Raw genomic sequence first — 27,300 nt, 5'->3', positions numbered from 1 at the left:
AATATTAGTTGTCTTATACTTTGTTACTAAAAGATTTTAGCGATAATTATATAATTTTCGATAAAGATATATTTAATGACCGACCAAGGTATATAATTATTGTTATAACATATAATAATGACGATAAATATGTAATTGTCACAAAAACATACGTTAAATAAAATATATAATAGCCATTATGTTATTACCACCAAAAATATATTACTATAAAGTAATTTTTATTTTAGTGACATTTGACGAATTTTAATTTTGAACTAGACATCTTTATTTAATTAACATACATATTTTTCTATCTATGGTGAATTCCATTTCACCCTTTTACCCTTATCTAGTAACTATTTGTTAACATGTATTAGGTTCTTGATTTTGAACATGTATGGACAACTATATGCCATTAATTTTGATTTGTTCTATTATAAGATAATGATAAAAATACAGAAACAAATTAAAGGACAAAACACAAAAGCAAAAGGATACGGTAAAGAAAGATACTGTATTATACTTGCAAGTTGCCACTATCATCACCCATCCACCATGCAATTGTTTCCCCATCCTTAACATACAAGTCACAAAATCCAAAACATTACCAAATTCTATTATTCATGACCAAGGCATAGTTTTCTGTATGTTATTTCAATAATACGAAAATTTGTGCTTGACTTCTATTTTTATTTAATTATTTAATAAATAAAAAAAATTAATTTTCAACATTATTAATATAAATATTTTTATAAATATTTAATTACATATTATGATATTAAAATTATTTTATTTAATAATTTGTTAATCTTTTCGGTATACAATAATTTATTAATTTAAATCATATAAACATAAATATGAGATTAAAATGATATTATTAAACTCTTTTATAATAATAATAATAATAATAATAATAATAATAATAATAATAATAATAATACAAACATTTTTTTTATCATCATAAATATTATAACTATATTATATACACACACAAAATTAATTATAGCATATAAAATATATATTAAAATTATAAAAAATGATATAAATCACAATAATTAATTTAATGATTAATTTTCAGTTAACATATTCAATTGAACTCTAAATAACAATTAAGGCCAGACCTTAATGGTTAAATACTTAAATCTTCTCATCTAAACTTAGGATTTCGTATTTGATTATTAATTGATTATCACACTTTCCACTTCATTATCAATGATAATAATAATAATAATAATAATAATAATAATAATAATAATAATAATAATAATAAAGAACTCTACCAATGATTTCTAACTTTACACCACCTTTCTTAAAAATATCTATGATTCCATTTAAAACAACATTATGAATCCCACACTATACACTATAGCTAGCAAGAGAGAGCATGTTGCAACTAAACCACTCCGCTCTATCTTCTTCATCAACTTCAATCATCTCTCTCTCTCTCTCTCTCTCTCTCTCTCTCTCTCTCTCTCTAGTAGACTAGTAGAACTGTAGTAGAAGTGAACTAGTGTTAGTGAAGAAAAGCATAGAACAAAAATGGCCAACAATACTAATAACTTCAAAAGCTTATTCCACAACTTCACTTCCAAAAGACAATACAATAAGACCTTATTACCATTCACCAATTTTTACTTCATCACTTTCTCCATCGTCCTCTGCTCCCTCTTCTACCTCTTCGGCCTCTGGACCCACCACCGTCCCTACTCCGCCGCCACATGTTTCCAGCCTTCCACCAACACCACCACCACCACCACCAGTACCAGTACCCCATCAACCCTACAAATCCAACTTCCCACCATCCACTTCGAGGCCAGACACAAACTCCAAGACCCACCTGCCACAGCGGCGCGTGAGTACCACGCGCCACCGTGCGACCCGAAACTCTACGAGTACACCCCATGTGAGGACTTGAAAAGATCCCTGAAATTCCCCCGACAGAGGCTCGTATATCGGGAGAGGCACTGTCCGGCACCGGAGGAGATTCTCCGGTGCCGGATTCCGGCGCCGTTCGGATACCGGTTGCCGCTTCGGTGGCCGGAGAGTCGGGACTCGGTGTGGTACGCGAACGTGCCGCACAAGGAGTTAACGGTGGAGAAGAAGATGCAGAATTGGGTCCATTTCAATGGAGACAGATTCCGATTCCCCGGTGGAGGAACGATGTTTCCGCGTGGAGCTAACGCTTACATTGATGAGATTGCGAAGCTGATTAAGCTTCGAGATGGGTCCATCAGAACCGCCATTGATACGGGTTGTGGGGTACGTATTTCAGTATTTGTTTTTGTTTATGTTTTGTTTTGCCTTTTGTTCTTTATTGACTGAACCGGTTTTTGTCTCTCTTGAACCGGTTTCATGTCTCTTGTTTTGAATTTGATAGTGGCTTAGAAATGAGGGTAAAGTTGGAAATGGATCCTCTCTAGTTCTTTTAAATTAGAGAGAATAAAGTGTTCACTTTTAATTCTATAAGTAGGATCAAAATTAAAAAAAAAAAATAGAGCAATAAAAAATGAGATTAAAGATTGGACACTATTTAATTTTTTTTCATTGGAGAAGATCCACTCTGGAATAAAGTTTGGTTTAGGTAAGTTTATTGGGTTCAATAGAAGGCATGGCATGCTTTGAGAAAGTATAACTAGAATAAGTAATTGTAATTGCTAGTAAAATTTAGGTTAATATTAGTTAATTTTTTAAACTCTTATTTTTTAGAAATTTAGGATTTCAAATTAAAATTTAAAATATGAAAATTAGATTAAGATAAAAAAAATAATTTAAAACAATTGACTTGATATCAACTAAAAAAAGTTTAATTCGCTCTTAAAAATAACTTATATTCAAAAGTTTGAAAAAAGGTTTTCTTTTAAGAAAAGAGAGGAATAATAACTCTGGAGGTTTTATCTACTTTTATAACTAGTCGAATAAGTTGTGGATAAACCCCATTGAACAATCTAAAGCAAGATAATGCCCCATTTTCTCAGTTTCCAATAATTGAACCTCCCTCGTCGTGTTCTTTATTTCTTTCTTTCTTTTTTGTCTTCTGGTGTTGCTCTTTGAATGGTTAATTTTGGTAATAACTTGGATTTATAATTCAAATTAGAAGATATATTTGATTTATGCTTGAGTTCATAGTCATTTCCTAAAAGTGCAACGAAATTTCCTAGACTATATTTGATGAAGATGGATTGGATGTTTAAAAAGAATAATTAAGAATAAGGGAATATAGGAAAAGAAAATCTAGCTTGTGAGGTGATGTTTTTTTCCCCTTGCTTTGTTTTATATTATTTTTAAGAAATTGGTTTTTACATCGATGAAAGACTCATTAAATATCGTGAGAATCTTAACTTCATTATTATTTTCTTAACTTTTTTTAGGGAGAAAAAAAAAAAGAAAAGAAAAAGATAACATCAAAATTTGGTTTGCAAAACAATCTTAGTCTTAGTACATTATTCTTCAAATTGAAGTAAAGAGTATTGATGAATGAAGTACCGAAAGTTTTATCCAATCATTCAATGATTCGGTTAGATTTTGCATTAATATGCTACCAAACTTATTTTTAATTCACATGGTCCTCTGCTTTTGATTTTATGTTGATGGTTGAGAATAGGTAAAAAGCACAATAATAATAAATTAATAATACATTGACTAAAATTACTTACTATCAAACCGTCACAATAATCATGCCCCACTTTACCCCATTTTTTGCTTAATCAAGATTTCACTCCATTAATTTCTCTCCTATTTTTGTGATATTTACTCTAGTTATTATTAACATAAGGCCAGTACTTTTATTAAAATTTGGCCAATACTTAACCAGCAAAAATAAAGTGAGTAATCTCACATCTTTAGATGAAATCTCACACCATTAAAATTATTAATGATGGCTAATTGATGGCTACAAATTATAAAATTTATTAGCCCCCTAGCACTTCTCTTTTTTTTTTTCTCTTACTTTTAACTTATAAAAAGTTATTAACATTAATATTTGATACAATTTCAAAACCAAATTATAACTTTTAAAAAGTTATTTAAGTGTTTATAAAGAAGTTAAAAAAATGACTTTTTCTATAATAAAATTTTTTTATAGCTCTTATTTTAAAATAAGTATTTTTAAAACTAAAAAACTAAATATAAAATAACTTCTTTATAAATTACTTTTAATTTAAGTATTTATTGTTTAAGTTATTTTTTTAAAAAAAAATAATTAAGAAATTATGAATGTGAATTATGATGTGGCATGTGCTTTGTTTTGTCGCTATATATACAAAGATTTAATTACATCACAGGATCCCCACCAGGGCACTAATTTTAGTAACATGATGCATTGCATGAGTGCATGCATTGAAAGATAATAATAGACATTTTTAATCAGGAAAAAGTACGCCATACTTTATGAACTTGACTTAAAACTATAGGTCATGCATATTTTACCCCATTTTTTTTCTTTTTTTTTTCCCTTATTTTTTGTGTTTCAGTTGCTCTAATATCTCTTAAAGATAGGAAGATAAATTATCCTTTTCATATATTATATATGAATATATGATAAGTCTAACTGTGTAACATTTAACTCATGAAACGATTACAATTTTAATCAATCCACAATATAGCTAAAATTTAGATAAAAATAAGCTTTTGAAACATGTATTAAATTAAATATATTTTACAATTTTGCAAGTATTTCTCAAATTTTATATTTTTGTAAGAGTAGAAATGATCTAATAAGTTAGTTATTTATAATTCAATTCAACAAAATAATACTTCATATTAAAAAATGTGCAAAACAATTTATTTCATGTGTTAAATGTATACACAGTTAAATTTATCATATAATAATAGCAAATTTGGATTGGTAGAGTGGTTAGCTCACTCGTCCATTTAATAAGAAGTTCAAATCTCATCTGCTGTATATGCAGCAACCTATTGGCCAATCACGGAAATTAACACAAGAAAATAATTATCATACCATAATACATGATATAGAGTGTAATTTAATCCCAGTTTAGACTAAGGGTGTAAGTAAAGTGTAAATAGTTTTTTTTTTTTTTCCTTACTTGTGCTCTAAGTTGGAATTTGATATCCAAATCAGGTTGCAAGTTTTGGAGCATATCTTTTGTCCCGTGACATATTAACAGTGTCATTTGCACCAAGAGACACACATGAGGCACAGGTTCAATTTGCATTGGAACGAGGTGTCCCTGCTTTGATTGGAGTCATTGCCTCAAAAAGACTTCCATACCCTTCAAGAGCCTTTGACATTGCTCATTGCTCACGTTGCCTTATTCCTTGGGGCCAGTTTGGTAGGTACATCATTTTCTCTTTTAACATAAAATATTGTTCATTAGAATAATCATCCTTATGAATAATGATTTCCAAGTCATGGTATTTCATTTTGTAGTTAGATTAATTGTAAGTCTTATGATTAAATAATTTTGGTTCTTGTTATTTTAGTCTAAAATCTCTTAAAATTTGTGAAATTGGTTGCTAATGTCATTTCACATAAATATCATTTTCACATGTTAATTTGAAGCATAAGTACTTAAGTACTAATCTTCGAGTTGATCTATGTAAGGATCATCATAGAAAGCAATTTCATTTAATTTCCTTCTAAAAATTTTTGGATCAAAATCATAAGAAAAATTTCATAGAAACTAAAATGATAAGTTTTTCATTTGTCAAGCATTAAAAACTTATTGAATAAACTCTCGAGTTAGTTCTCAAAAGAATTTTAGATCGATGAGATACTTTGGTATCTAACAAATTGGTTCCTACACAGAAAATTAATATGTTTTGGGACTTAATTGTCTTATAATAAAATTTGTTAAAGATTTATCCAACATGCATATTAAAAATTTGATTAAAAGCAATAAAGAGACTGATTTGTCCAGCGGAAATAATTTTCGAAGACTTATAGAAAATAAAAATTTTTTAGAGACCAAAATATCCAATCTGAAATTCCTTAGATACCAATTTGAATATGTACTCAAAACTTATTTAGACTATTAAGCTATGACAATGTATTCTGATTAATTAATCAAACTAGTTCGCATTTGGGACCTAGTGAATTACCAAGAGTAATAGTGACAAAGTGAAAATAATGTAGCCATTATTATAGTGACAAAAATAGTGATTTACATAGACATATCAGATATATACACTAAAGTTGTTGATTTATTGGCAGATGGAATATACTTAACTGAAGTGGATAGAGTGTTGCGTCCTGGTGGGTATTGGATCCTATCAGGACCACCAATAAACTATGCTAAACACTGGAGAGGGTGGGAGAGGACACGTCAGAGCCTCAAAGATGAACAAGATTCCATTGAAGAAGTTGCTAAGAGTCTTTGTTGGAAGAAACTTGTTGAGAGAGGTGATCTTGCTATTTGGCAGAAACCCACCAATCATGTTCATTGCAAGATGCAGAGAAAAATCTTCAAGAATGGTAAACCCTTCTGCCAGGCACAGGATCCAGATGCAGCATGGTAATTAAGTGGTCACACTCCACATTTTTTTTTTCAGTATTGTTATATTTTTTATGTCATAAATTCATTGAGGACTTAGGACGGACTAGCTAGATTTTAACATTATTTTGCAATTATCATAAAATTATTTCAGAAGAAAAATAAATTTTTTAGATAAAAAAATATTCGGTGAATTCTTACATAAAAATTTAAGAATTTTTTAAATCTGACACTAAAGTCGTTTAAATATTCTTACTATAAACATGACACATGATAAAATTCAATGATTTTCTCTTATCCATATAGCCGACTCATTTAATTGGATAATGTTTTGATGTTGTTTGTTTGCCATTAAAATCATTGGGGATTTTTTTTTTCCGAATGAATACAGCCAGGATTTTGTTTTCAAAACTTCTATTAAGGAATAAGGATTTTGATTTTTCTCAATTAGAGATATTTTTTAGACTTAAAAAACTTATTTTAATCTATTCTAAAGATATTAAAACCAAATTTCACTTGCACTCTCATATTATTGTTAATATTGATTTTTGTTTTTGTTCTTTGTATTGCATTTAGCTTTTGTAAGTGTGTTGTCTGCTAGTGAAAAAAGAAAATTAAAAAAAAAAGGAAAGGAAGAGAAGAGAGGTAAATTCTAAATATTCTTGCATCTGAAGAGAGTTTAGGAGTGATAGAAAGAGACTAGACGCTGTAGTTTGCTATGTCTCATATTGCAGCTTTTGTTAGCAAAACCTCTCTCAAGTACCTACTACTTATTACCTACTTAATCATGAATCTTAGCTTGTGTTTCATATTATTGCTATAGATTCATGCATTTACATTTTTTGTTTTTTTGGTGTCTATGCATGCATTTACTTTGTTGTCAGAAGATAATGTTACTCCAAATTTTATTTTATATTTTAAGAGATCTCCATTTATCTCACTTCTAAACCATATCAACTCTGTTTATATTAGGAGTTTCTTTTCTCATTTTTTGGTCTCTACAGAAAGTATTTATTTATTTTTGGTTTTCTGTTTACTCTAAATTCTTGTGATTTTTTAGTTCAAAATATTTGAGAGAAATTGTAAGCAAAATTAACCTATACATATTAATTTAGAGATATATACTTATACTTTGAATTACGAAAAGTATAGGTAGACAATGAAAATACTAAACAATGTGAACAATGGATATATCAGATGTTCATTTTATTAGGTGTGCGGATGGTTATTCTAATATTAAGATTTTGGTGAGTAATTTGGAAGTGTAGTGTGTTTTGATTTGATTGATGGTTGTTCATGTTGTTCAAAAAAGTTATTGGTTACCTAGCATAACCCTTCGAATTATAGATATGAAGTTGATTTGTATATAAAATCACTAAGAAGAACCATTTTACTTCCGAATTATTTCTTTTATTTTTTACATGAAAAAACTTTATAAAGACCAAAATCTTAAATAGTTAATTAATTTAATTTTGATACATTGAACAGTATAAAGAGTTTTACATAGTTTTTCAATCATATTTATGGATTTAGATGATTTTTTAAGCGATGAGTTTGAAAATTAGTTATTTTTGTTGATATATCAATATATAATTGACTGTTTGTAAAAAAAATTTTATACTGTCATAGCATACAAATTAAATTTGTTTTTATAGAAATTAAAAACAAAATTTATCCAATCCCTATATATGCTCTTTCTTTATATTTTTATTATTTACATTATTATATTTCCTTTGGATGCTTACCCTACCATGCTTTCAATTTTGATTACAGGTACACAAAATTGGACACCTGCTTAACCCCACTACCTGATGTAAACGACATAAAAGAAGTTGCTGGTGGAAAATTACCAAAATGGCCCCAGAGGCTAACCTCAATTCCACCAAGGATAAGCAGTGGAAGTTTGGAAGGAATAAGTGGTGAGATGTTCAAAGAGGACACTGAATTATGGAAAAGGAGAGTTGCATATTACAAGAAACTTGATCACCAGCTAGCAGAGAAAGGGAGGTACAGAAATGTGCTTGATATGAACTCTTACTTGGGTGGATTTGCAGCTGCACTTGTTGATGATCCTGTTTGGGTCATGAATGTTGTTCCTGTTGAGGCTGAAATTAACACTCTTGGTGCCATTTATGAACGTGGATTGATTGGAACCTATCAAAACTGGTATATATACCTTACTTCCTTTTTATTTAGTTACTTGATCTATTTCATTTTAGAGTATATATCCTATTTGGTCCCTAAAAAATTTCAGATCGGACACTTTAGTTCCCAACAAATTTTTATTCTCTAAAAGTCTTTGGATAAATAAGTCACTAACAAATTTTATTATAAGACAAATTAAGTTCTAAAAAAATACACTCTACGACAAATAGTCCCCTTCAAAACGACGCAAGGATCAAATTGTCTAACAGAAGTAATTCTTAAGGACTTTTTAAGAATAAAATTTGTTGGGGATTAAAATGTCTAATTTAAAATTCCTTAGGATCAATTTGGGTATTTGTTCTTCATTTTATTGTCACTATAGAGTTGTTTGATCTCTTGGTAAGTTGTTTTTTAGTAATATCCCAAATCAATTTTCAAAGAATTTTTAAATATTTTAATCCTTAAAAAAATTCAATCACCAAATAAATCTCTAAACTTTTATTTTGCTAAGACAAATCAATTTTAATCGACATGCGATTGATTCAAGTGGTATATATATATATATATATATATATATATATATATATATATATATATATATATATATATATATATATATGAGTTATTAGTTAAAATTTTATATACAGGACTTCCCACTAGTAGCTGCTTTATAGGGGGAAAATGAGTGGCTATCAATTAGTAGGATTAGTTTCATATTATATTATTTTCTGCTAAAAATAACTTCCGTTCCATCAAAATTTGTCCTCTATTGTAGACAAGAACCTGTTTCACAGATACACTTGATTCAGATTTAGTAATTTTATAATAGTAAAATATGGGCCAATTCATCTTGTCATTAATATATTTTTGAGCACTTGATAGTAGTTGAAATTAATTACTTACTACTCTTGTCTTCTCTTAGGTGTGAAGCCATGTCTACCTACCCAAGAACTTATGACTTCATTCATGGTGATTCAGTGTTTAGCCTCTATCAAAACAGGTAATCTCATTTTGACTATGAAAAGGGGGAAAAAAATGGGTGACAACATCTTCTGGTTTAAGTTAAAATTATTCTTGAAATTTCTGTAGTTTTATTCAATTTTTAGTTAGTTTTATATAATTGTAGTAAATTTCTTTAAAAAAAATTGTGATTATCATTTAGTACAGAAATTTAGTAGAAATATTTAAATTATAAAAACAATTAAAAATTTTACAAGTAGACAAATTTGAACAGTACCTATAATAAAACAAGGTTACAATTTACTATGGTGCCTACTCTCATACAGTCATACAGAATGAAATTGTGTAGAGTAAAAATAAATTATCAGATATGTGGATTTCGTCACTTTTTTTAAATACAATATAATTCTATTACAAAATATGTATATATTTATTCTGTATGTGAGTGTTGTCTTTTACAAAACCTTGTAAATTCTAATTCATAAAACTAATGTTGTCACATGCATACAGATGCAACATGGAGCAGATTCTGTTAGAGATGGATAGGATTTTGAGGCCACAAGGTGGTGTCGTATTGCGTGATGATGTTGATGTGTTGACCAAGGTGAAGAGCTTTGCAGATGCAATCCAATGGGAAAGTAGAATCACTGACCATGAAGATGGACCTTACAACAGACAAAAGATTTTTGTAGCAATTAAAGAATATTGGACTGCACCACCACCACAAAACCAAGATCAAGACATAAAATAGTTTTAATATCATATCTGGATTATTCAAGATTAGTCTCTTTCTTTTTTTGTGGCAAAATTTTTCTCAAGAATTCAATTCTTCCTAACACCAATTTGTAATTTGTGGCAGTAGCGGAAAATGTTAGTGATGTTATGTTGTAACTTGTAACTAAAAGAGGTCATTAACAATTGGCATTCTAGTGGAATTAAAGAAATAAATATTCAATAGAAAATAAGAAAAATGTTTTATATTACTTATTTTAGTAGTGCCGTATTGGAGACTCTGTTGGGATCACTTAATTAGTTTGTGTGAGTTGCATTAGTAAAGGTTTTTAATGGAGGGTTTTTTGTCTCATCACTACCATATTTATTAGTATTATATGGACCATATACTTTTGTCTCTGGTTTCATTATTTGTAATAGTTGTAGTAAATTTGAATTTTTATTTAGGTTTAATCGATTCAGGGATATCTATATATATAAAAGAAGATTACAAATAAAACATGTTAAATTCATATTTTCATCTCTAACACTCATAAGAAAAAACATAGGAAGCTAAGGAGTTTTTCTTTCTACACCATATTTATTCTCATTCATAACTACTGTACAACACATGTACATAGAAGTTTTTCTTTTTTTTTTTTTGTTTATAGGGATAGAATTGTTAACAAATTACTAGCCAAAATAAAGGGTATATAACTATAAGAGACAGTCTAAGAGTTCAGCACTTTTATTAAAATCTGCCAGTACTTAATCAGCAAAAAAAAAAGTGAATATTCAAACTTGGTGTATTGAAGCTTCACGAAGATTCATGCAGCAACTAACCAACTTGATTTAATTAGGTACTAACAGAATCATAATTATCAAAATCTAATCCTACAATCCATCATCTAAGGGTCAAAAGAAAACATTTTCACATGAAGACTTATAAAATCTTCATTGGAATATCACTAAATAAAAATGCATTTGAATATACAATAAGGGGTGTGGTAACTTAAGGAGTTTCTCTTAGGAAAACATCTCTATGTGGAGCCTACAAATTCAGTGTGATAACAGAACGATTTCCATAGTTCTGAATCCTTCCACAATCTTACCTTTTTCAGCAACCAATAACCTAAAAGTAAGTGCAGGGAATCATGCTCAACAAATATTAAGGGAAGCAAACTCAGGTGACTTGAAAACCAGAACTTAACAAGCATCCTTTAGAGAAGACTATACCAATGGCATGCTTTAAGTTTGTCACCGAAGATGAAAGTTCAGATCTATTTTGATGGTTGCTGCTAGAATCTTCATTTATGTGCATTGAAGTTTGGACTACCTGCTGTTTGGTCTTTCATTGGTATCAATTCCAGTGTCGATAGTCAACACTTCTTCACAAAAAACTGCACAGTTTGATGAGCCGAAAGCATACCAATTTGAGACCCACAACACGATAAGGAAATATCTTATATCTGTTATACCTCCCTTTAAGCTATGTATCTTTTTCCGAAGATAGAATATGCTGGTAACTCATTTATTATGTATGAAGATCAAGAATTTTGACCTATAGAAGTCACAACAGAAAAAATAGCAACGGGGACCAAACCTCATCTTTGATGAAACTCAATACTCCAATATCTTATCTGATTGAATTTCAAATCTTGATTGAGAATATATCGTCTAACTTCAAAGGGGGTTATGATGTATCAGGCAACAAGGTCAACTTCATCTCGATCTGGGGAGACAACATCTAATCTCATCATGCTCTTATACTGATTTGGAACATGAGCCCCTCCATGCACACAGAGTTCCACCACAGCCGGAGCCTTGCCATAATATCTCTTCAAATTGTTATTCAGAGGAGATCCATTCAAATCGTCGACATGCCAAACATAATTTGGACCCACAAGATCATCTATTGTTGCCTCTTGCCACGCATGTAAACCATTCCGAGACTGATGCTTTGAAGCCTTGCACATTCTCAACTTATGTCCCTTCGGACCAACCTGGACCTCGGGACAATATCCACAAGTATGCACACTGTACTTCTCCATCATCTTTGCACCTGATATCATCTCAAACCATGCCTCTAGGGTATGACTACTTAAATCCCTGAATTTGTTCCGTTCTTCCTCACTCAACCAATCCAGATTGGTATTGTTCATCTCTAAATTTGGGAAATTCTCTACATGCCTTGCCAGCACAGGAGATGCATCGAGAAGAGCTTTGATATTTTCAGAAGAAAGTTTTATGTTATTTACTTATTTTCAATATCTTCGCAACTGATTCAAAATCAACAATTCTCCCCTCAATACAGTATACGGGTTTCGTTCTCCTTTTTGTGGGATACTTTGCAAGATCTACACTGGCCTGTATACAGAGTTCAACAATGGCAGGGATGCGAGGGACACTGAACCTCTCATCATGTCCAACTCTTGGCTTACCAACACAGCCACAAAGATGAAAGCATTTTGGGAAGAGGACCACATGTCGAGCCCCTCCCCTTCTCCAAACATGCATTGCGCTCCTAGAACCACTCCTTGGTCCAGTACATGTTCGAATTTCATGACCAACATAACCAATGTGAACCTCATTGCATAACCTGATATGGAGAAACCAGTAAAAGTGAAGCCTAGTTCGAACGAAGAAAAAATAAATAAATAAAGAAGCACATACAGTCCATAAGACCACAACACCATCTAAAAAATTATAATAATAATAAATTACACTCTTTTTTCTCTCTTCATCTCTCTAAATGTTAAATGATAACAACCAAAAAGCCTAGAATGCAACTCAAAATACAAAATTTCCTTAGAACATATCCATCACACAGTGCAAATCCAGACAAAAATGTGCACTTCCTAACTTATTCGCTCAATCTCAGCAAGTGCAACGTGTTCTATACTTAAGGGCAATCAAAATAATCTTATCATTACCATAAGTTCTTTACAATCCATAACCAAAGTTTGAAGATTAAATGATTATGTAAAAAGGAAAAAAAATTGAAACTCTTCAAAAATCAATTTTAACAGAAACCTAATTAACTGGTTCCTCAATTTTGCAACATTTGGCAACTTTTCTAGCTTAGAAATTTCAGAATCAACATAAAAATCAAATATGCATAGTAACTTACTCGCAGCACAGCACGGGAATGACTCAGGCGAGTTGACTCAGACCAGATACGAGTGAATTTCGAGCTAGATATACTCGTGAGCCACCTCAACGAGTTCCGGAACCAGCAACCCGTTATCCGGTGGTTCCTCCAGAACCCTACATGGTTGTGCCTTACGCGCTTCTCTCTCCTTCTTCGCCCTCTCTATCAGCACCTTCATCGGCGTCACATACGGCTTCCTCTTCGATTTCCTCCGGCAAGGCCTCGGCACGTCAGAGTACGTGGATTCTCTGTCGTCCCCGAAAGCCACCAGTGGTGAAGTCTCTGACGAGAAGGAGAGGGTTGCATTGAAGCGGTGTGGTAGTCGCTTTGATGAGAAATTATCTCCGAAGGGATGACAATGCCACGCATCTCCGTTAAGAATGGTTGACGGTGGAAATGGTGGGAACCACCGTACTGGGAAATGGAGCATGTGATCGGAGCTAGTAAGCTTTTTTTTTTTTTTTTATCAGGGGAGCTAGTAGGCAGTAGCCTAGTAAGCTTAGAGACAGTTTAGGAGTCACGTGCTCAATATTGGGCCCTCGAACATGTAATATGATAAGTGTGTGGAATAAAAAAAACGGGCCTGCTACACTTACAAGTTTACAAGTTGGCCCAGCCTAAATACAACTCACGCGCATGAAGAGAGATTGAATAGAGCGTAACATTCACGCGCTCGCCACTCAAACGATTACGTACGCTATGAGTAATGGCAGACTCTTCCACTTCTTCCACTTCTCAAAGAAATTCGAAGACAAAGCAACCCTTCCATTTTCGAGCGAAAATCGAAAATAAAAATATAGAACTCGTCGCTAACCTTCGAAACCTCCATCAACACACCATCAAAATCTCCATCAAGAATCTCCAGCGAAAACAAAGCAAGAATACTCAAGGTGTGTTACATTACAAACTAGGTTTTACTTTTCTTCTACGTTGTTGTTCTAGGGTTTACTGTTATTCTTCCTTCTTTGTTACACTGTTCTTCTACGTTGTTGTTCTAGGTTCTCATGTTATTCTTGTTGTTCTAGATTTTCTGGTAACTGATTTTTGGGGGTATATTCCGTAGATTGGGGGGTGTATATTGCTTGACCTTGTAATGTTGCTTGATATTAAAGCATGTTTGAGTGATACCTGACTGATATATATGGATGTATCTGAATCATATCTATGGGTGTATCTCACTGTTATCAATGGATGTATCTGAATCATATCTATGGGTGTATCTTACTGTTATCAATGGGTGTATCTGACTCATATATATGGGTGTATCTTACTGATGTCTTTGGGTGTATTTTTCATTTCAGAGAAAATGGCAGCAAGAAACCAAACAAAAGACCTTAAGTGTGCCACACATTTCCTAAGTGATAAATTCAGAAACATGACTGAGGAGAAGAAGGCGATTGTGAGAGATCTAGGATTCGGTGGGTTGATGCACATCCCACCACTAAGGGTGCATCACCAACTGTTAAGGGAGCTAGCAAACAACTTCAAATTTGGGGAGAACAGACTGGAAACAGGATATGGTTCTTTCAAAATAACCCCAAGAAAGATAGGTCATGCGCTTGGCATCAATGCAACAGGTAACTAGCTCAAAATTATAGGTGTATATTAAGTTGATGCTTGGGTGTATTTAAGGTTGATGCTTGGGTGTATTTGAACCGACTTTGATACTTTGTTGTTTTTCTTTTTGTAGGAAAACTGTTTCCTCAGAAAGTCTAGTATAAGAAACTTTCTGAGGATGACAAAATAATTTTTAGAAGATTCCAGGGTAAGACCCTCAAAAGTCTTACCGATGAGTGATGGATATCGGCGTTGGTAACGAAGAGGAACGCCTAATGTTCAAAAGAATTTTCATCCTTTATATACAGATGGCGTTCCTTTTGCCAACGACAATAAACAAAATCTCGCCTGTGCACCTGGCTCCAATTTTTGAGATGGACGGCATCTCGGAGCGAAACTGGGGGGCCATGTTTTGACCTTCATCGTCAATGGCATCACAGACTACAAGGAGAAAAAGAAGAAGGCAATTGATGGCTGCCTCTTTGCCCTGATGATAATATACTTTCATCTTTCAAAAAACAAAGGCAAGAAGAGGGCTGAAAGACCACCAAAACCATGGATTGCCAACTGGAGTAAGGAGCAGTTGGTCGAAAGAATGAATGCAGAAACAGAGGAAATTTTGGTAAGTTGAACATAATATGTTGGGTGTATATTTATTTATCTGAATGCTGCTAAATAAATTATCTGATGTTTCAGGGGATTGTAAACATGGCGCAAACAAAAAAAATAGAGAAAATGAAAAAAAAAAGAGAAAAAAGAAAAAAAACAAGAAATAAAAAAAACAAAAAAAAGAAAGGCAAGTTCAACATCCTCTTCGGAGAAAGAAACAACTATTAACAGTGACAGTTCTACCTCTGAGTCTGAGACTCAAGAAGACTCAGAGGACTCAGCAAGAAAACACCCCAGCAAAAAGGAGAAAAAGTAAGTACCATACTTGTATGTAATTTCTTTTTCGAGTTGGGTGTATTTTTTGAAAACATTTGGGTATATTTTGTTGATCAAGTTGGGTGTATGTAGTTTATTATGTTGGGTTTATTTCATTTGCTGCGTTGGTTGTATATTGTCCATTCAGTTGGGTGTGTCTTGTGCATTCATTTGGGTGTATTTTATATCTTTAGTATATTCTAAATAATGATCGTTTGCCTTACAGAATGGACACCAGAAAAAGAAAGAAGAGTCAAGAGGAGTCAGATTCTGAATCTGAATCAAGTGATGAGTAATATTATGAAATTATTACTCCTTTCTTTTGGCTTCATTATAAAGATTTTATGTATTAACTGAAATGTCTCTTATTAACTTATAGAAGCGAAAAATCATCACCGGCGGAGAAGAAAAAGAAAAAGAAAAAGACAAAAACAACACCAAAAAAGTAAGCACTTCTTTGGATAAATATTCTGTGATAAAATTACTTTTTTATTTCTAATTCATACTTTTTTTTCCACCCAGAACACAACCAAAAAAGAAAAAAGTTGTTGTGGAGGATTCATCTCCTGAAGAACATCAATACTTTGATGGGTACAGTACCTTGTTAGCTATATTACCGTCTATCATCGTAATTATTTTTGTTAACATCTTCTTTTATGAATGTAGTGAGACATATGAAATATCAAGTGAAGAACTAGATGAATTGCTAAGGGGAAACGTTGAAAAATCTGCTGCAGAGGGGTATGTCTTGTTGGGGTGTCTATTTCAGATTTTGGTGTGTTTTCTTTGCTAATAATTGTTTCTTATTTCGCAGGGAGAACCAAGCTGACCTGTGATCGACAGAAGGTCGCTATGTCTCCTCTAAAACGTAAGAAGCTTTATTTAATAAAATCTTGTTATCATGATTTGGGTGTATTTTGTGGAACCATTTGGGTGTATTTTGTTGATCAAATTGGGTGTATGTTATTTATTAAGTTGGGATATTTCGTTTGTTGTGTTGGGTGTATATTGTCCATTCGATTGGTTGTATCTTGTGCATTCATTTGGGTGTATTTTATACCTGTATCTTATTTTGTCTGAATAACATGAAATCTGTTTAGAATACCGGCTGTGAACTTGGGAAGTGATGATCCTTCCTCTCAAGGATGCACAGAACAGAGTAGTGTAAACCAGCCGTCAAAGAGCATGTAATTTCTCTTTCAGATAACCGTTACTTTTGTTCTTCTATTACCTTCTACTTCTAATTCTATATATATTTTTTTAGAAAAAAAGCCCTTTATTATTTTATTCAAGAAAAAAAAGGCAGGAAAAAAAAGCAAAAACTGCAAGTATGTAAGTTCTCAAAAAACAAAGCCTGTCTTCTTTTTGAATTGTTCGGGTGTATTTTAGGTTGAGTCCAGCTGATTCGAATATTATGGTTGTGAGGGAACAGACACCGTCGGATGCGCTTGCAATGTGAGTTTTCCAAGAATATTTCAACCTTATAACCTTATTATTTTCAAAGGCGTTGTTAACCTTTCATTTCTCTTCTTGTTTAGAGTCCCGATTCAAGTTTTTGTGCTGGTGTCCCAAATAACCACTGTGCCGGAACTTCAAGAAACACCTGAGACAGATTTTGAACCAACCCCTCCGCTACAGATTAAAGGAACTACAGAAACGTAAGAAATAGTATTGGGTGTATATTTGTTTAGAGTTTGGGTGTATATTTGCTAACAGTTTGAGTGTATATTGTTCCTGATTAGTTTTTTTTACGCCATTATTAATTTTGTGTAACTGTGAAGCACCCCTGAACCCCACCAACAACTTCAAGATACCACACCCACGCTTCCCCCAGCTCCATCTAAAATGTAAGTTCATCAGACTAAAATCAATCTTTGCTTATGATCCGTATATTCTTACTCTTATAATACGTTATACATGATGACGCAGTCATCCAGCCGCAGAAGACGTTGCTGCCCTGATGATGATGGCACGGACAGCATCCTATGTTCCTAAAACAGATCCAATGCCATCATTCAGCCTTGACTTGACTGATTCAAGCCAGGAGGGAGCGTCAACGCAGGAGACAGAAAGGGCAAAATCTCTAGAAGCTGCAAATTTGATAGAATAATTAGACGATTTGGTACAAAAATAGCAAGCAGTGCAGCGAAAGAAAAAAGTAAAAGTCCACAAATTCAAAGGGAGACTGGGGGAGAAAGTTCTGGGAAGTTTGAAACTCCTGAGGGAATAAATCAGATTACGAATGATATGAAAGAAAAGTGCTACATCTGGGGGACACGACTGAAGACTTACGCAGATGGCAGTACTAACGAGTATGACCACATCTGCACTCTGATGGCGCAAGATAATTACATTTTATTTAGAATGCACCTTGCATCCCTCCAGACAGAAAGTTATATAGAATCTGAGGTAACATTAGAATAACATTAATATTTTACACCAAAGTTTACTGCAATGTTTATTAACGTAAATTGTTTTTGGCATATATTTCTAGATTGTATCTGCCATGTGCCACATCCTCAACCGGAAAAATGATAAAAGGTTTCAAGAACAAGTATACTGTCTGCCCCCCGATATTGTGGTAAGTTGTGTAGTCATTTGGGTGTATTTAAGGTATTTACTTAGGTGTATTTTCAGTATTTCATTTTTTGTTTCGCAATTGTTGCAGAGCATGGCCCTTTCGAAGCACCCAAAGGGGGAATTCATATCACCAAAAACCAATAAAGAATTCAGGGTGGAAGACTACCCGAGTTTTATTCCCTTCATAGATGCAAAAAAATAACTTCTCATCCATATGTAAGTTTTCATTTGCTAAATTTGTTAGTACCGTTCTTTACTTATATGCTAAATAAAATAACACACTGTTGAAATGTGGCAATCCTTTAGATTTTTACAGCTGTTTGCTACTCGGGCCATTGGTGGTTATGGGTGATTGATACAACAAAGTGGAGATGTCGTATACTTGACCCGCTACACAAAAAATCTCCAAGCGATGAGAGAAAGCAGCTTAATAAATTCACTGTAAGTTGCCTTTGTGTTCTTTGCTTTAATAGATAGGTCTATTTCAGTTCAATATAAGGTGTATGTATGTTCTGCTTTGGGTGTAATTATGTTCTCTTTTGGGTGTAATTTCTTCGTCGGGTTGGGTGTATTTTGTGAAACCATTTGCCTTTGTATCTTGTGCATTCATTTGGGTGTATGTTGTTTATCAAGTTGGGTGTATTTCGTTAGTTGTGTTGGGTGTATATTGTCCATTCAGTTGGTTGTATCTTGTGCATTCATTCGGCTGTATTACTGATTTGTTTTGGTATTTAAGGCATATGTATTTTCAAGATTGAGAGCATATGCTGGCGGAAAACCTCTGCAGAAAGACGAGAAGGAGAAGGAAATTAAAGCATCATATGTTAAAATATCAGGCCAAAAATCAAGGTATAAATTTGTGACTCTGAACATTAAACTTTCCTCCTAAATGAGATTTGTAATTTATTTTCTTCGTTTTCAGCTATGACTGCGGTATCTACGTTATGAAGTGGCTTGAGTTAATTGAGCCGAAAAATATTAAAAAGGGGAAGTATGAATGGGATAATTGGAAACAGGTAACTATCTTTAGAACTATATAACTCTGTATTACTTTACTGAATTAATATTGCTGTTTAAACGGAATATACTTTTTAATTGTAGGAGGAGGTGGACCACTATAGAGTGGAGTATGCTTCGCGGATACTATTCAGTGAGATGAATAAAGAGAGAGATCAGGCAATTAGAGAGAGTAATGCTATAAGGCTGTCGAAGCCATCCTCTGTATTATTGAGTCCGTTTTGTCAGATAAATTCTGCTGATATAGAAACTGTGTAATCCAACTGCTGGGTAGTTTGTAAATTGAACAAATGCTTTAAATATTTGCCATTTATCAACAACTTCTATTCCATGTATATTTTTTTCCATAATTAAACTATCTGTGCTGTTAAATTGTCTGTGCTGTATTCAAAAGCTGTATTACAGGTGGTAAAATATGAAGGAAAAAATCAAGGCATATATAAATGCAAATTATAAACTTTTACACCCAACGCAAGTGTAATAATACACCCAAGATTGCATAAAATATACACCCAAACTGTCTGTGCTGTTAAACTATCTGTGCTGTATTCAAAATGTATGAATTACAGGTACTAAAATATGAAGAAAAACATCAAATCAAATATACACCCATAACCTGCGAATTTTTACACCCAAATAAAGTTGAACATACACCCTGAAATCTATCCCCCCCTGATGTTTTGTGACTAAAACCCTGAACCCTAAACACTTAAAACCTAAACCCTTACACCTAACCTGTAAACCCTAAAACACAAATATTATATATATGTATCTATATGTAAATTGTGAATTAACAAAAATACACCCAAAAGCACAGTGCTTCTACACCCATATTCTGAAAAACTATACACCCAAAGAGTTATCCCCTGCTGCTGGTACCCTGAACTGATAATTCATAACATGTCCTTGATATTGGCTGGAATTTGAATGCACCGCTGATGCAGCATCAAACAGGTTTATCTGAATATAACACTCACATATTAGCTAAACTATTAACGAGAAAAATAAACTCAATCGCCACAAATTTAAAGAACATTACTTTTACCTCACTTAAAACTTTCGTCTTCTTCTTCTTTATGGTATTTGCGATCTGTTTGTCCAACTTTGAACCTAGCCTATTTTTTGGACGTCCTCTTGTTCGAATCCTTGGCGGGCTTTGAAGCTCGTTAACGGATTCCAAGTTGGCGTCTTCGTGGGATAAAGAATATGTCCCCTTCCTTTTGGCTTTTAAAGATTCCATCTCAGCCATGACGTTATCGTACGCACGGTGCAGAATTGTAGTCAGCTCCTCCGATTCGAATGCAAATTCACAAATATTTTGTGAACGAAAAACCAATTGGTCGAACCTCTTGCTTCTTGGCTCCATCAGTGGCTCGTCGTGGCTGCTCTTAATGTGTGTGTGTCGCCTCTTTACCTTCTTGCTCCATCGTTCCAGTATATATCTAGGTGACACTTGGCTTACTTGTTCGAAGCTTAACACGCTTAGTGCGTGACGACACAGTATCGCTCTCGACTCGAATAATAAGCATTGGCATTTTACCTCGACTGCAACTGAGTCGTAAGTAACCACAAACTTGTTGAATATTGAGCTGGAAACTTGTTCTCCGACTTCGTATACTGAATAGCCTAGAGCGGAATTCGTTAATCTGGTGATGCAATTCGCATTTCCTCTAAATTGTGCTTGGACTTCCCTAAACTTTTGATGAGTGTACGCATCTTGAAACTGAGCTTCAATGGAGGATTTGGTTGCACACGGTATGACCGTATGAAAATCTGCAGCATCTGATTCTCTCTTTGCTTGCTCCCTGCTTCCGAGGCAATTATCGTATTGTTTGACGAACTCAATAAGTGAGCTGTTCCGGGTGATATACTTGTTAAAAAATGAATGCGTGCTCTCGCTCCTTTGTGTGCTTCTCATCCCTACCCAAAAGTGGTGATCCAGATAGATAGGAACCCATTGTGACGGTCTTTGTACAGATCTGCAGAATACACCCAAACACAGACTATAAATACACCCGAGAGAACATGCAATTTACACCTCTGATGCAGATTTTAAAAAGACATTACCTGAAAGCCACTTGTTGTCCGCAAGACCAAAATTCAGCAGAAAATCATTCAAATTCCTATCGAATGAGTCTTTGCTATAAGAGTTCCAAACAACTTGGCTCATTTCTTGTTCAATATCGGCATGTCCCTTGTACCCGTTTAATTTGCTTGGAATCTTCTTCATGATGTGCCAAATACACCAACGGTGAATTGTTGTTGGCATACAGGCCTCTAAAGCCCTTTTCATTGATGCGCACTGATTGGTGAGAAACCCTTTCGGAGCGTTTCCTCCCATGCAACGAAGCCAGCATTGAAATAATCATTTGAATGATTCAATTTCTTCGTTCTTCATCAAAGAGCATCCGAGAAGTGTTGACTGACCGTGGTGATTCACCCCGACAAAAGAACCACAGACCAAATTATACCTGAAACAAATTACCATAGTGCAGAATGCAAAATCATTAAATACACTCCAACAGATTCTTCGTATACACCCAAAGAAACAGCCAATATACACCTCTACTGCGAATTCGTAAAAATACATTAATTTAGCATCATAAACAGGGGCAGTTTGTATTGTAGGTGGTGTCGAATGAAATGACGTCTCCAAAATACTCAAAGGCAGCTCTGCTTCTTGCATCGGCCCAAAAAGCCAGCTTAATAGATTGATCCTCCTCGAGTTCGAGCTCAAAAAAGAAATTCTGATTCTTCTCTTTCATTCTTAACAAATATTTCCCGAATTCCTTTGCATCTTCTTATTCGGAAACATTCCGCACTTCCTTGGTAATGTAATTCATCACGTCCTTTTCGATAAAATTTAACTCGCGGTGACCCCCGGCAGCCGCAACAAATGATTGGTAGGTTTTGCTTGATCTGATACCGGCCTCCTCGTTATTCTCTATTGTACGACGAATGGACATGCTTAGTTCCCTGTGCTGTTTGAGCATCTCTGCTTTACTTGGACAGTAGGGGTGTGAATGATCCAGCACAACCTTTGAAATGATCCAAGCACCGACATCCTTCAATGTGTGTATATAAATTCTTGCAGGACAGTTTAGACCGACTGTTGGATTGGTCTTCTCAGTCGGAGATATTTTAGATTTCCATTTTTCCTCTCTGCTACATGTAATCAGTTGATTCTTAATCTCGTTTCCCTTCCTATTTGTGCACCGAACTCTTGTAGAGAAACCTGCAGCCTTGGCGTAGTTCATGTAAAATTTTCCAGCATCTTCAAGGGTGGTAAATGTCATTCCAACCTTCGGAACAAGCTCGTCATCAACAACCGAGAGAGGCTGCACATTACACCATGTCAAAAACTGTAAATACACCCATAGATATGATTCAAATACACCCATAGATATGATTCAAATACACCCAATCATGTCTAATATGATATACCCGAACCGCAACATCTCAACTAAAATGACAATAAAGCCATAAATTGTAAATACACATGCTGCAGAATACACCATGTCAAAAACTAAAAACACACCCAATCATGTCTGATATAATACACTTGAATAACAATAACTCAATTAAAATAACAAAAAACCAGTAAAGTGTAAATACACCCACACTTCTAGCAAAAATACACCCAAAAAAGACCTGATCTACACCCGAGCGTCTGCTATAAATTCCAGATAATCAATCAAAACTAATACATTGAATCGACAGATTCATGTTAACGTGTTAGTTTCACAGTCGATGTTCAACAATTTTTCAACTACACAATGCTATACAAATTACTGCAAGAAAATTCATACTAATCCTATGTAAATCAAACCTCAGGAACTTCGTTAGATTCAAATTCATAATCCACTTCGCCTGGATTCAGCTGACAATCTGAGGTTGAATGATCCATTATCTTCAAAATGAGTTCAAACTTTGATTTCAGAAAACAACAAATCAAAATAGAAAACGAAGCTCGAGTTGCACAGAGAGAGGAAAGTAACGTAAACGAAGAACATACCAGTGAGAAAATGAGAGGAAAGGAACGATGGAGAAGAAGGAGGGAAGACGCGCGAGAAGAAGAACAAGCAAATCTCCAAATAACGAAAACGAAGAAGGAAACAAATCTTTTAAATTTGGTAGTTAGATATACGCGGGATCTTATATAGCGCGTGTATACAACGTATGTGTAGCAGCGCATTTTTTTGTTTTATTGCTTAATGAACTTGTAAAGTATACAAGCCCTAATGGCTTGTATGCAGAGCTTTTCCGTAAAAAAAATTTAGGCTAACACTTATAAATCATAGCAGTATATGGCCAAATAAATAAATAAATTAATAAATAACAGGAGTAGCAAAATGAACACCGATAAGTTATAGGCTGAATTTTTTTAATATGGTGGCATTATTGTGAATCTCTCGTGCCAAAATCGGATTGTACATTCAGTAACTTCTGTCTCATCGCATCTAAGTTTAGAGTTAAGAAATACGATGAGTACTATTGAATTTTTAAGTTTGATGTTCTATCGGGTTCGACAAGAATACTCCTCTCTATATTATCATCACAGTCATTAACAATCATGGCAGGCTCTACATCATCATCATTCCTTAGGACATCTTCTGTAACACCCTACCATACAGAGTCTTATGCTTAAGTCATAATTCAGAGATGGCAAGCTATTACGACCTCTAAAACAAAAATTTAGTACGTATAGTAGTATGAATAATTGATTATAACTAGGAGCCTTTGTAGAAAAAGGGGTAAACAAAAACCGTAACTCGAAAGCGCAACATTCCGATCGATAACGTAACGAGCAAAGGGTAAGCTAACGTGAGATCATATACATACAAAGAGTGTCGAAAACGGGAATATCAAGACTCAAAATCCGGTTGCGAAGATAACCGGTCCGAGCATAGTAATATATACATATAAATAAATAAGGAAAACCCCAAAGAAAACCCAAAGGGACACAAATACAGAAACCTATTCTCCAAAATCTCCTATAAGAGGAGTCATCACAGTTTGTATTATTTAATGGAGATAAAAGTATCTAAACAAGATATATAAACCAAAACAGAGTCCTGAGAACAAAGGATCTTCGCTAATCCGGAAGTTTCCAGCATGCCTCAACGAGAAACCTCGTGTCCTGCATCTGAAAACCACAAAATCCGCATGGGTGAGAACCAGAGGTCCCCAGTACGGTAACAGCTTCCACATATATAATACATAATAAAAGAGGAAAGCCGAAGGCAATCCTAGGACTTCCTCCAGATAATATCAAAGCTTATAAACAAGCTAAACCATAAGTGGCAACTGACTAAAGATTCTTCAGTCTAACTAATACTTCCCTTTCCAATTCCTTCAGACCTCCCAACCTCCAGCAGGAGTATAATATAGCAAACACAGTTATATCAGACAAGAGATTTATAAATAGGAACAGATAAGGCATTTAGACAATTAGCAAGTAATATGTAGTCAAATAGGCAATCACAAACAATTCATATAGTATGCATATGATGAATGCCTGTCCCTAGTGGCTGATGATATCATCTGTCGGTTATAGAGCCAACCCGACAAGTCCTGGTAGCTAACCATTGGACTGTCCCTCTGTCGCGCATCCCCAACTCGAGTTATACTCGTCATAAACTTGATCATAATCATGATCCATATCCATCACCCTCACTGGTGAATATTTACGGGGGCGAGCTCATCTGGGACTTTCACAGTGCCCGACCACACTTACGACATAGGGTCAACAGAGCTTCGAGTCTCAACCTGGAGCACGTGGTGGCTAGCCACTGCTACTACCCAGGAAAACCCTCATCTCCGATGGTGGAAGTGCAAACATTCACAATTCATTCAACAGCATATATGCATTTATACTTAGCCATAAACATGACTCCGCCGTAACACGGCAATAATCTAGCCATCCAGCTCACAGTTAAATCCATAACCAGCCAATTCATTAACAATTACGGCCTTTCGGCCCATGGCATAACAAGCACTTCCACCGCCATCCTCCGCATCTCACATAATCATCTTTGATCCTCAATGATCAATCATTATTCCCTTGCTTCACTCGCAAGTTACCATATTCACTAGCCATTTTCCTCATGCTAGTCATATCATAATGATTCAAGACATAAGTGGTGAGATCGGAGGCTTAGAAGTATGGAATTTGGCTTTTAAAACTCAAAAATCAACTTTGGGATGAAAACAGGGCCACGCGTACGCGCACTCCACGCGCACGCGTGGATGGCCTTAAAACTTATCGACGCGCAAGCGTCATACGCGCGAACGCGCGGGTTGAAAAATATCCAAACAGCGCGCAAGCGTCAGCCATGCGTACGCGTGGGTGCTCTTGCGCCCAGGCACAAAACTGGCACAACTCTGGCACAACTCTCTGGAAAATAGCTGGGCATATGGCGCAACGCATCGACGCGCCCGCGCACACCATGCGCACGCGTGGATGGTGCTTTCTCAAAGAATGGCGCATACGCGCCAAGTGCACCTACGCGCGGGGGGTCATTCTGCTAAAAATTTTCTAAGTTAAAAGCTGCAGAATTCACAGACTCAACCCCCAATCTTCCGACGGACATAACTTCCTAATTTTAAATCATTTTTCACCCGTTTTTCGAACGGCATGGACATCCCGGATCCAATTTTATTTCTAAACAGATTTGGATCAAATCAGAGATCCGTAGTCCAAGTTATGCCCCGTCAAAGTATGCCCAAAAACCATGTTTTCATACAAAACCATAAAGTGCCATTTTCAAAACAAGCCACTTTCAACTCTTTTCAAAATCAATCAAAACATGCCAATTTCATCCCTTTTCTTTGAAATCAATCAAAATGTACCAAATCAACATCAAGCCATCCTCAACTCATACATTGACATTTTACCCAAAATTCCCAAAACCACATCCAACCATTTTAACACTTCTCAATCAAATGGCTAAAGGACAAACACAATATCATGTCATACATCCTTCCTCATCCCAATTTCCAATAATACCATTTCTAATCAACCATCATTATACATGATCGACATCATACTCACCATCAACATGGTACCACCCATCAATTCAACCTCAATCATCCATCAAGCATATATCACAACATGCATTTCTCATATATCACACAATCAAGGCATCAATATTCATAATCACATATATGAACACATCATATATTTTAACCATTCAACAACACCAACAATTCAATGCCTATCTTAGGGCCTCTAGCCTAAGTATTTCCTACCACATTACATATTAGATACGGGAAACCGAAACCATACCTTAGCCGATTTCCCACGCTCAACCGGAGCACTTCCAAACCACTTGTCCACAAGCTCTCAAGGTATTAACACCTCCAAGGACAGATTTTATCACACAAAACCCTCTTCCAAGCTTTCCAAAATCACCAATCAAGCTCTAATATTCACATATACACAACCTAAGCCACAATCATCATACCCATACACAACATCTCAATACCCAAACATCATAGGACAATAAATTACACTAGGGTTGAGAATCTTACCACACCCAAGGTCCAAGGAGACAAGATTAACCTTCTCCTTCAAGAGAGTTGAGTCCTATAACATCAAAGAATCCAAAATCTCAATATTTTTGCTCATGAAACTCGAAATCAAGGGCTGGAATTTCGAGCAGTAAAACATGGCTTACCTCAAGATTGATTGTATGGGTTTTGTAGGGCTCTCCGCGGTGAACACGTGGCCGCAAACAGAGCGGCAATCGGAGCTCTAGATCAAAAGTTATGGTGGTTTGAAGATCAACCAAGGGAGAGAACTTGAGAGAGTGTTCTTCTCCT

At 34.6% G+C, this 27,300-nt stretch overlaps 1 protein-coding gene and 1 pseudogene across 1 annotated transcript; one reads left to right on the top strand and one right to left on the bottom strand.

Moving 5' to 3' along the window:
- Positions 1-1,295: 1,295 nt before the first annotated feature.
- LOC112733228 (probable methyltransferase PMT15) lies at positions 1,296-10,519 on the top strand. The gene is made up of 6 exons (XM_025782120.3): positions 1,296-2,238; positions 5,060-5,270; positions 6,152-6,452; positions 8,205-8,597; positions 9,499-9,576; positions 10,047-10,519. The coding sequence occupies exons 1-6, from the start codon at positions 1,519-1,521 to the stop codon at positions 10,285-10,287; spliced, it is 1,944 nt and encodes a 647-aa protein (XP_025637905.1). The 5' UTR covers positions 1,296-1,518; the 3' UTR covers positions 10,288-10,519.
- A 500-nt stretch (positions 10,520-11,019) lies between these two features.
- On the bottom strand, positions 11,020-13,905 carry LOC112733229 (APO protein 3, mitochondrial-like; annotated as a pseudogene).
- Between the last annotated feature and the right edge of the window lie 13,395 nt (positions 13,906-27,300).

Source organism: Arachis hypogaea, chromosome 13, assembly GCF_003086295.3.
Source record: "Arachis hypogaea cultivar Tifrunner chromosome 13, arahy.Tifrunner.gnm2.J5K5, whole genome shotgun sequence".
Classification (NCBI taxonomy): domain Eukaryota; kingdom Viridiplantae; phylum Streptophyta; class Magnoliopsida; order Fabales; family Fabaceae; genus Arachis; species Arachis hypogaea.
The sequence above is the reverse complement of the archived record's forward strand: the minus strand, read 5'-3'. Positions and strand labels throughout refer to the sequence as shown.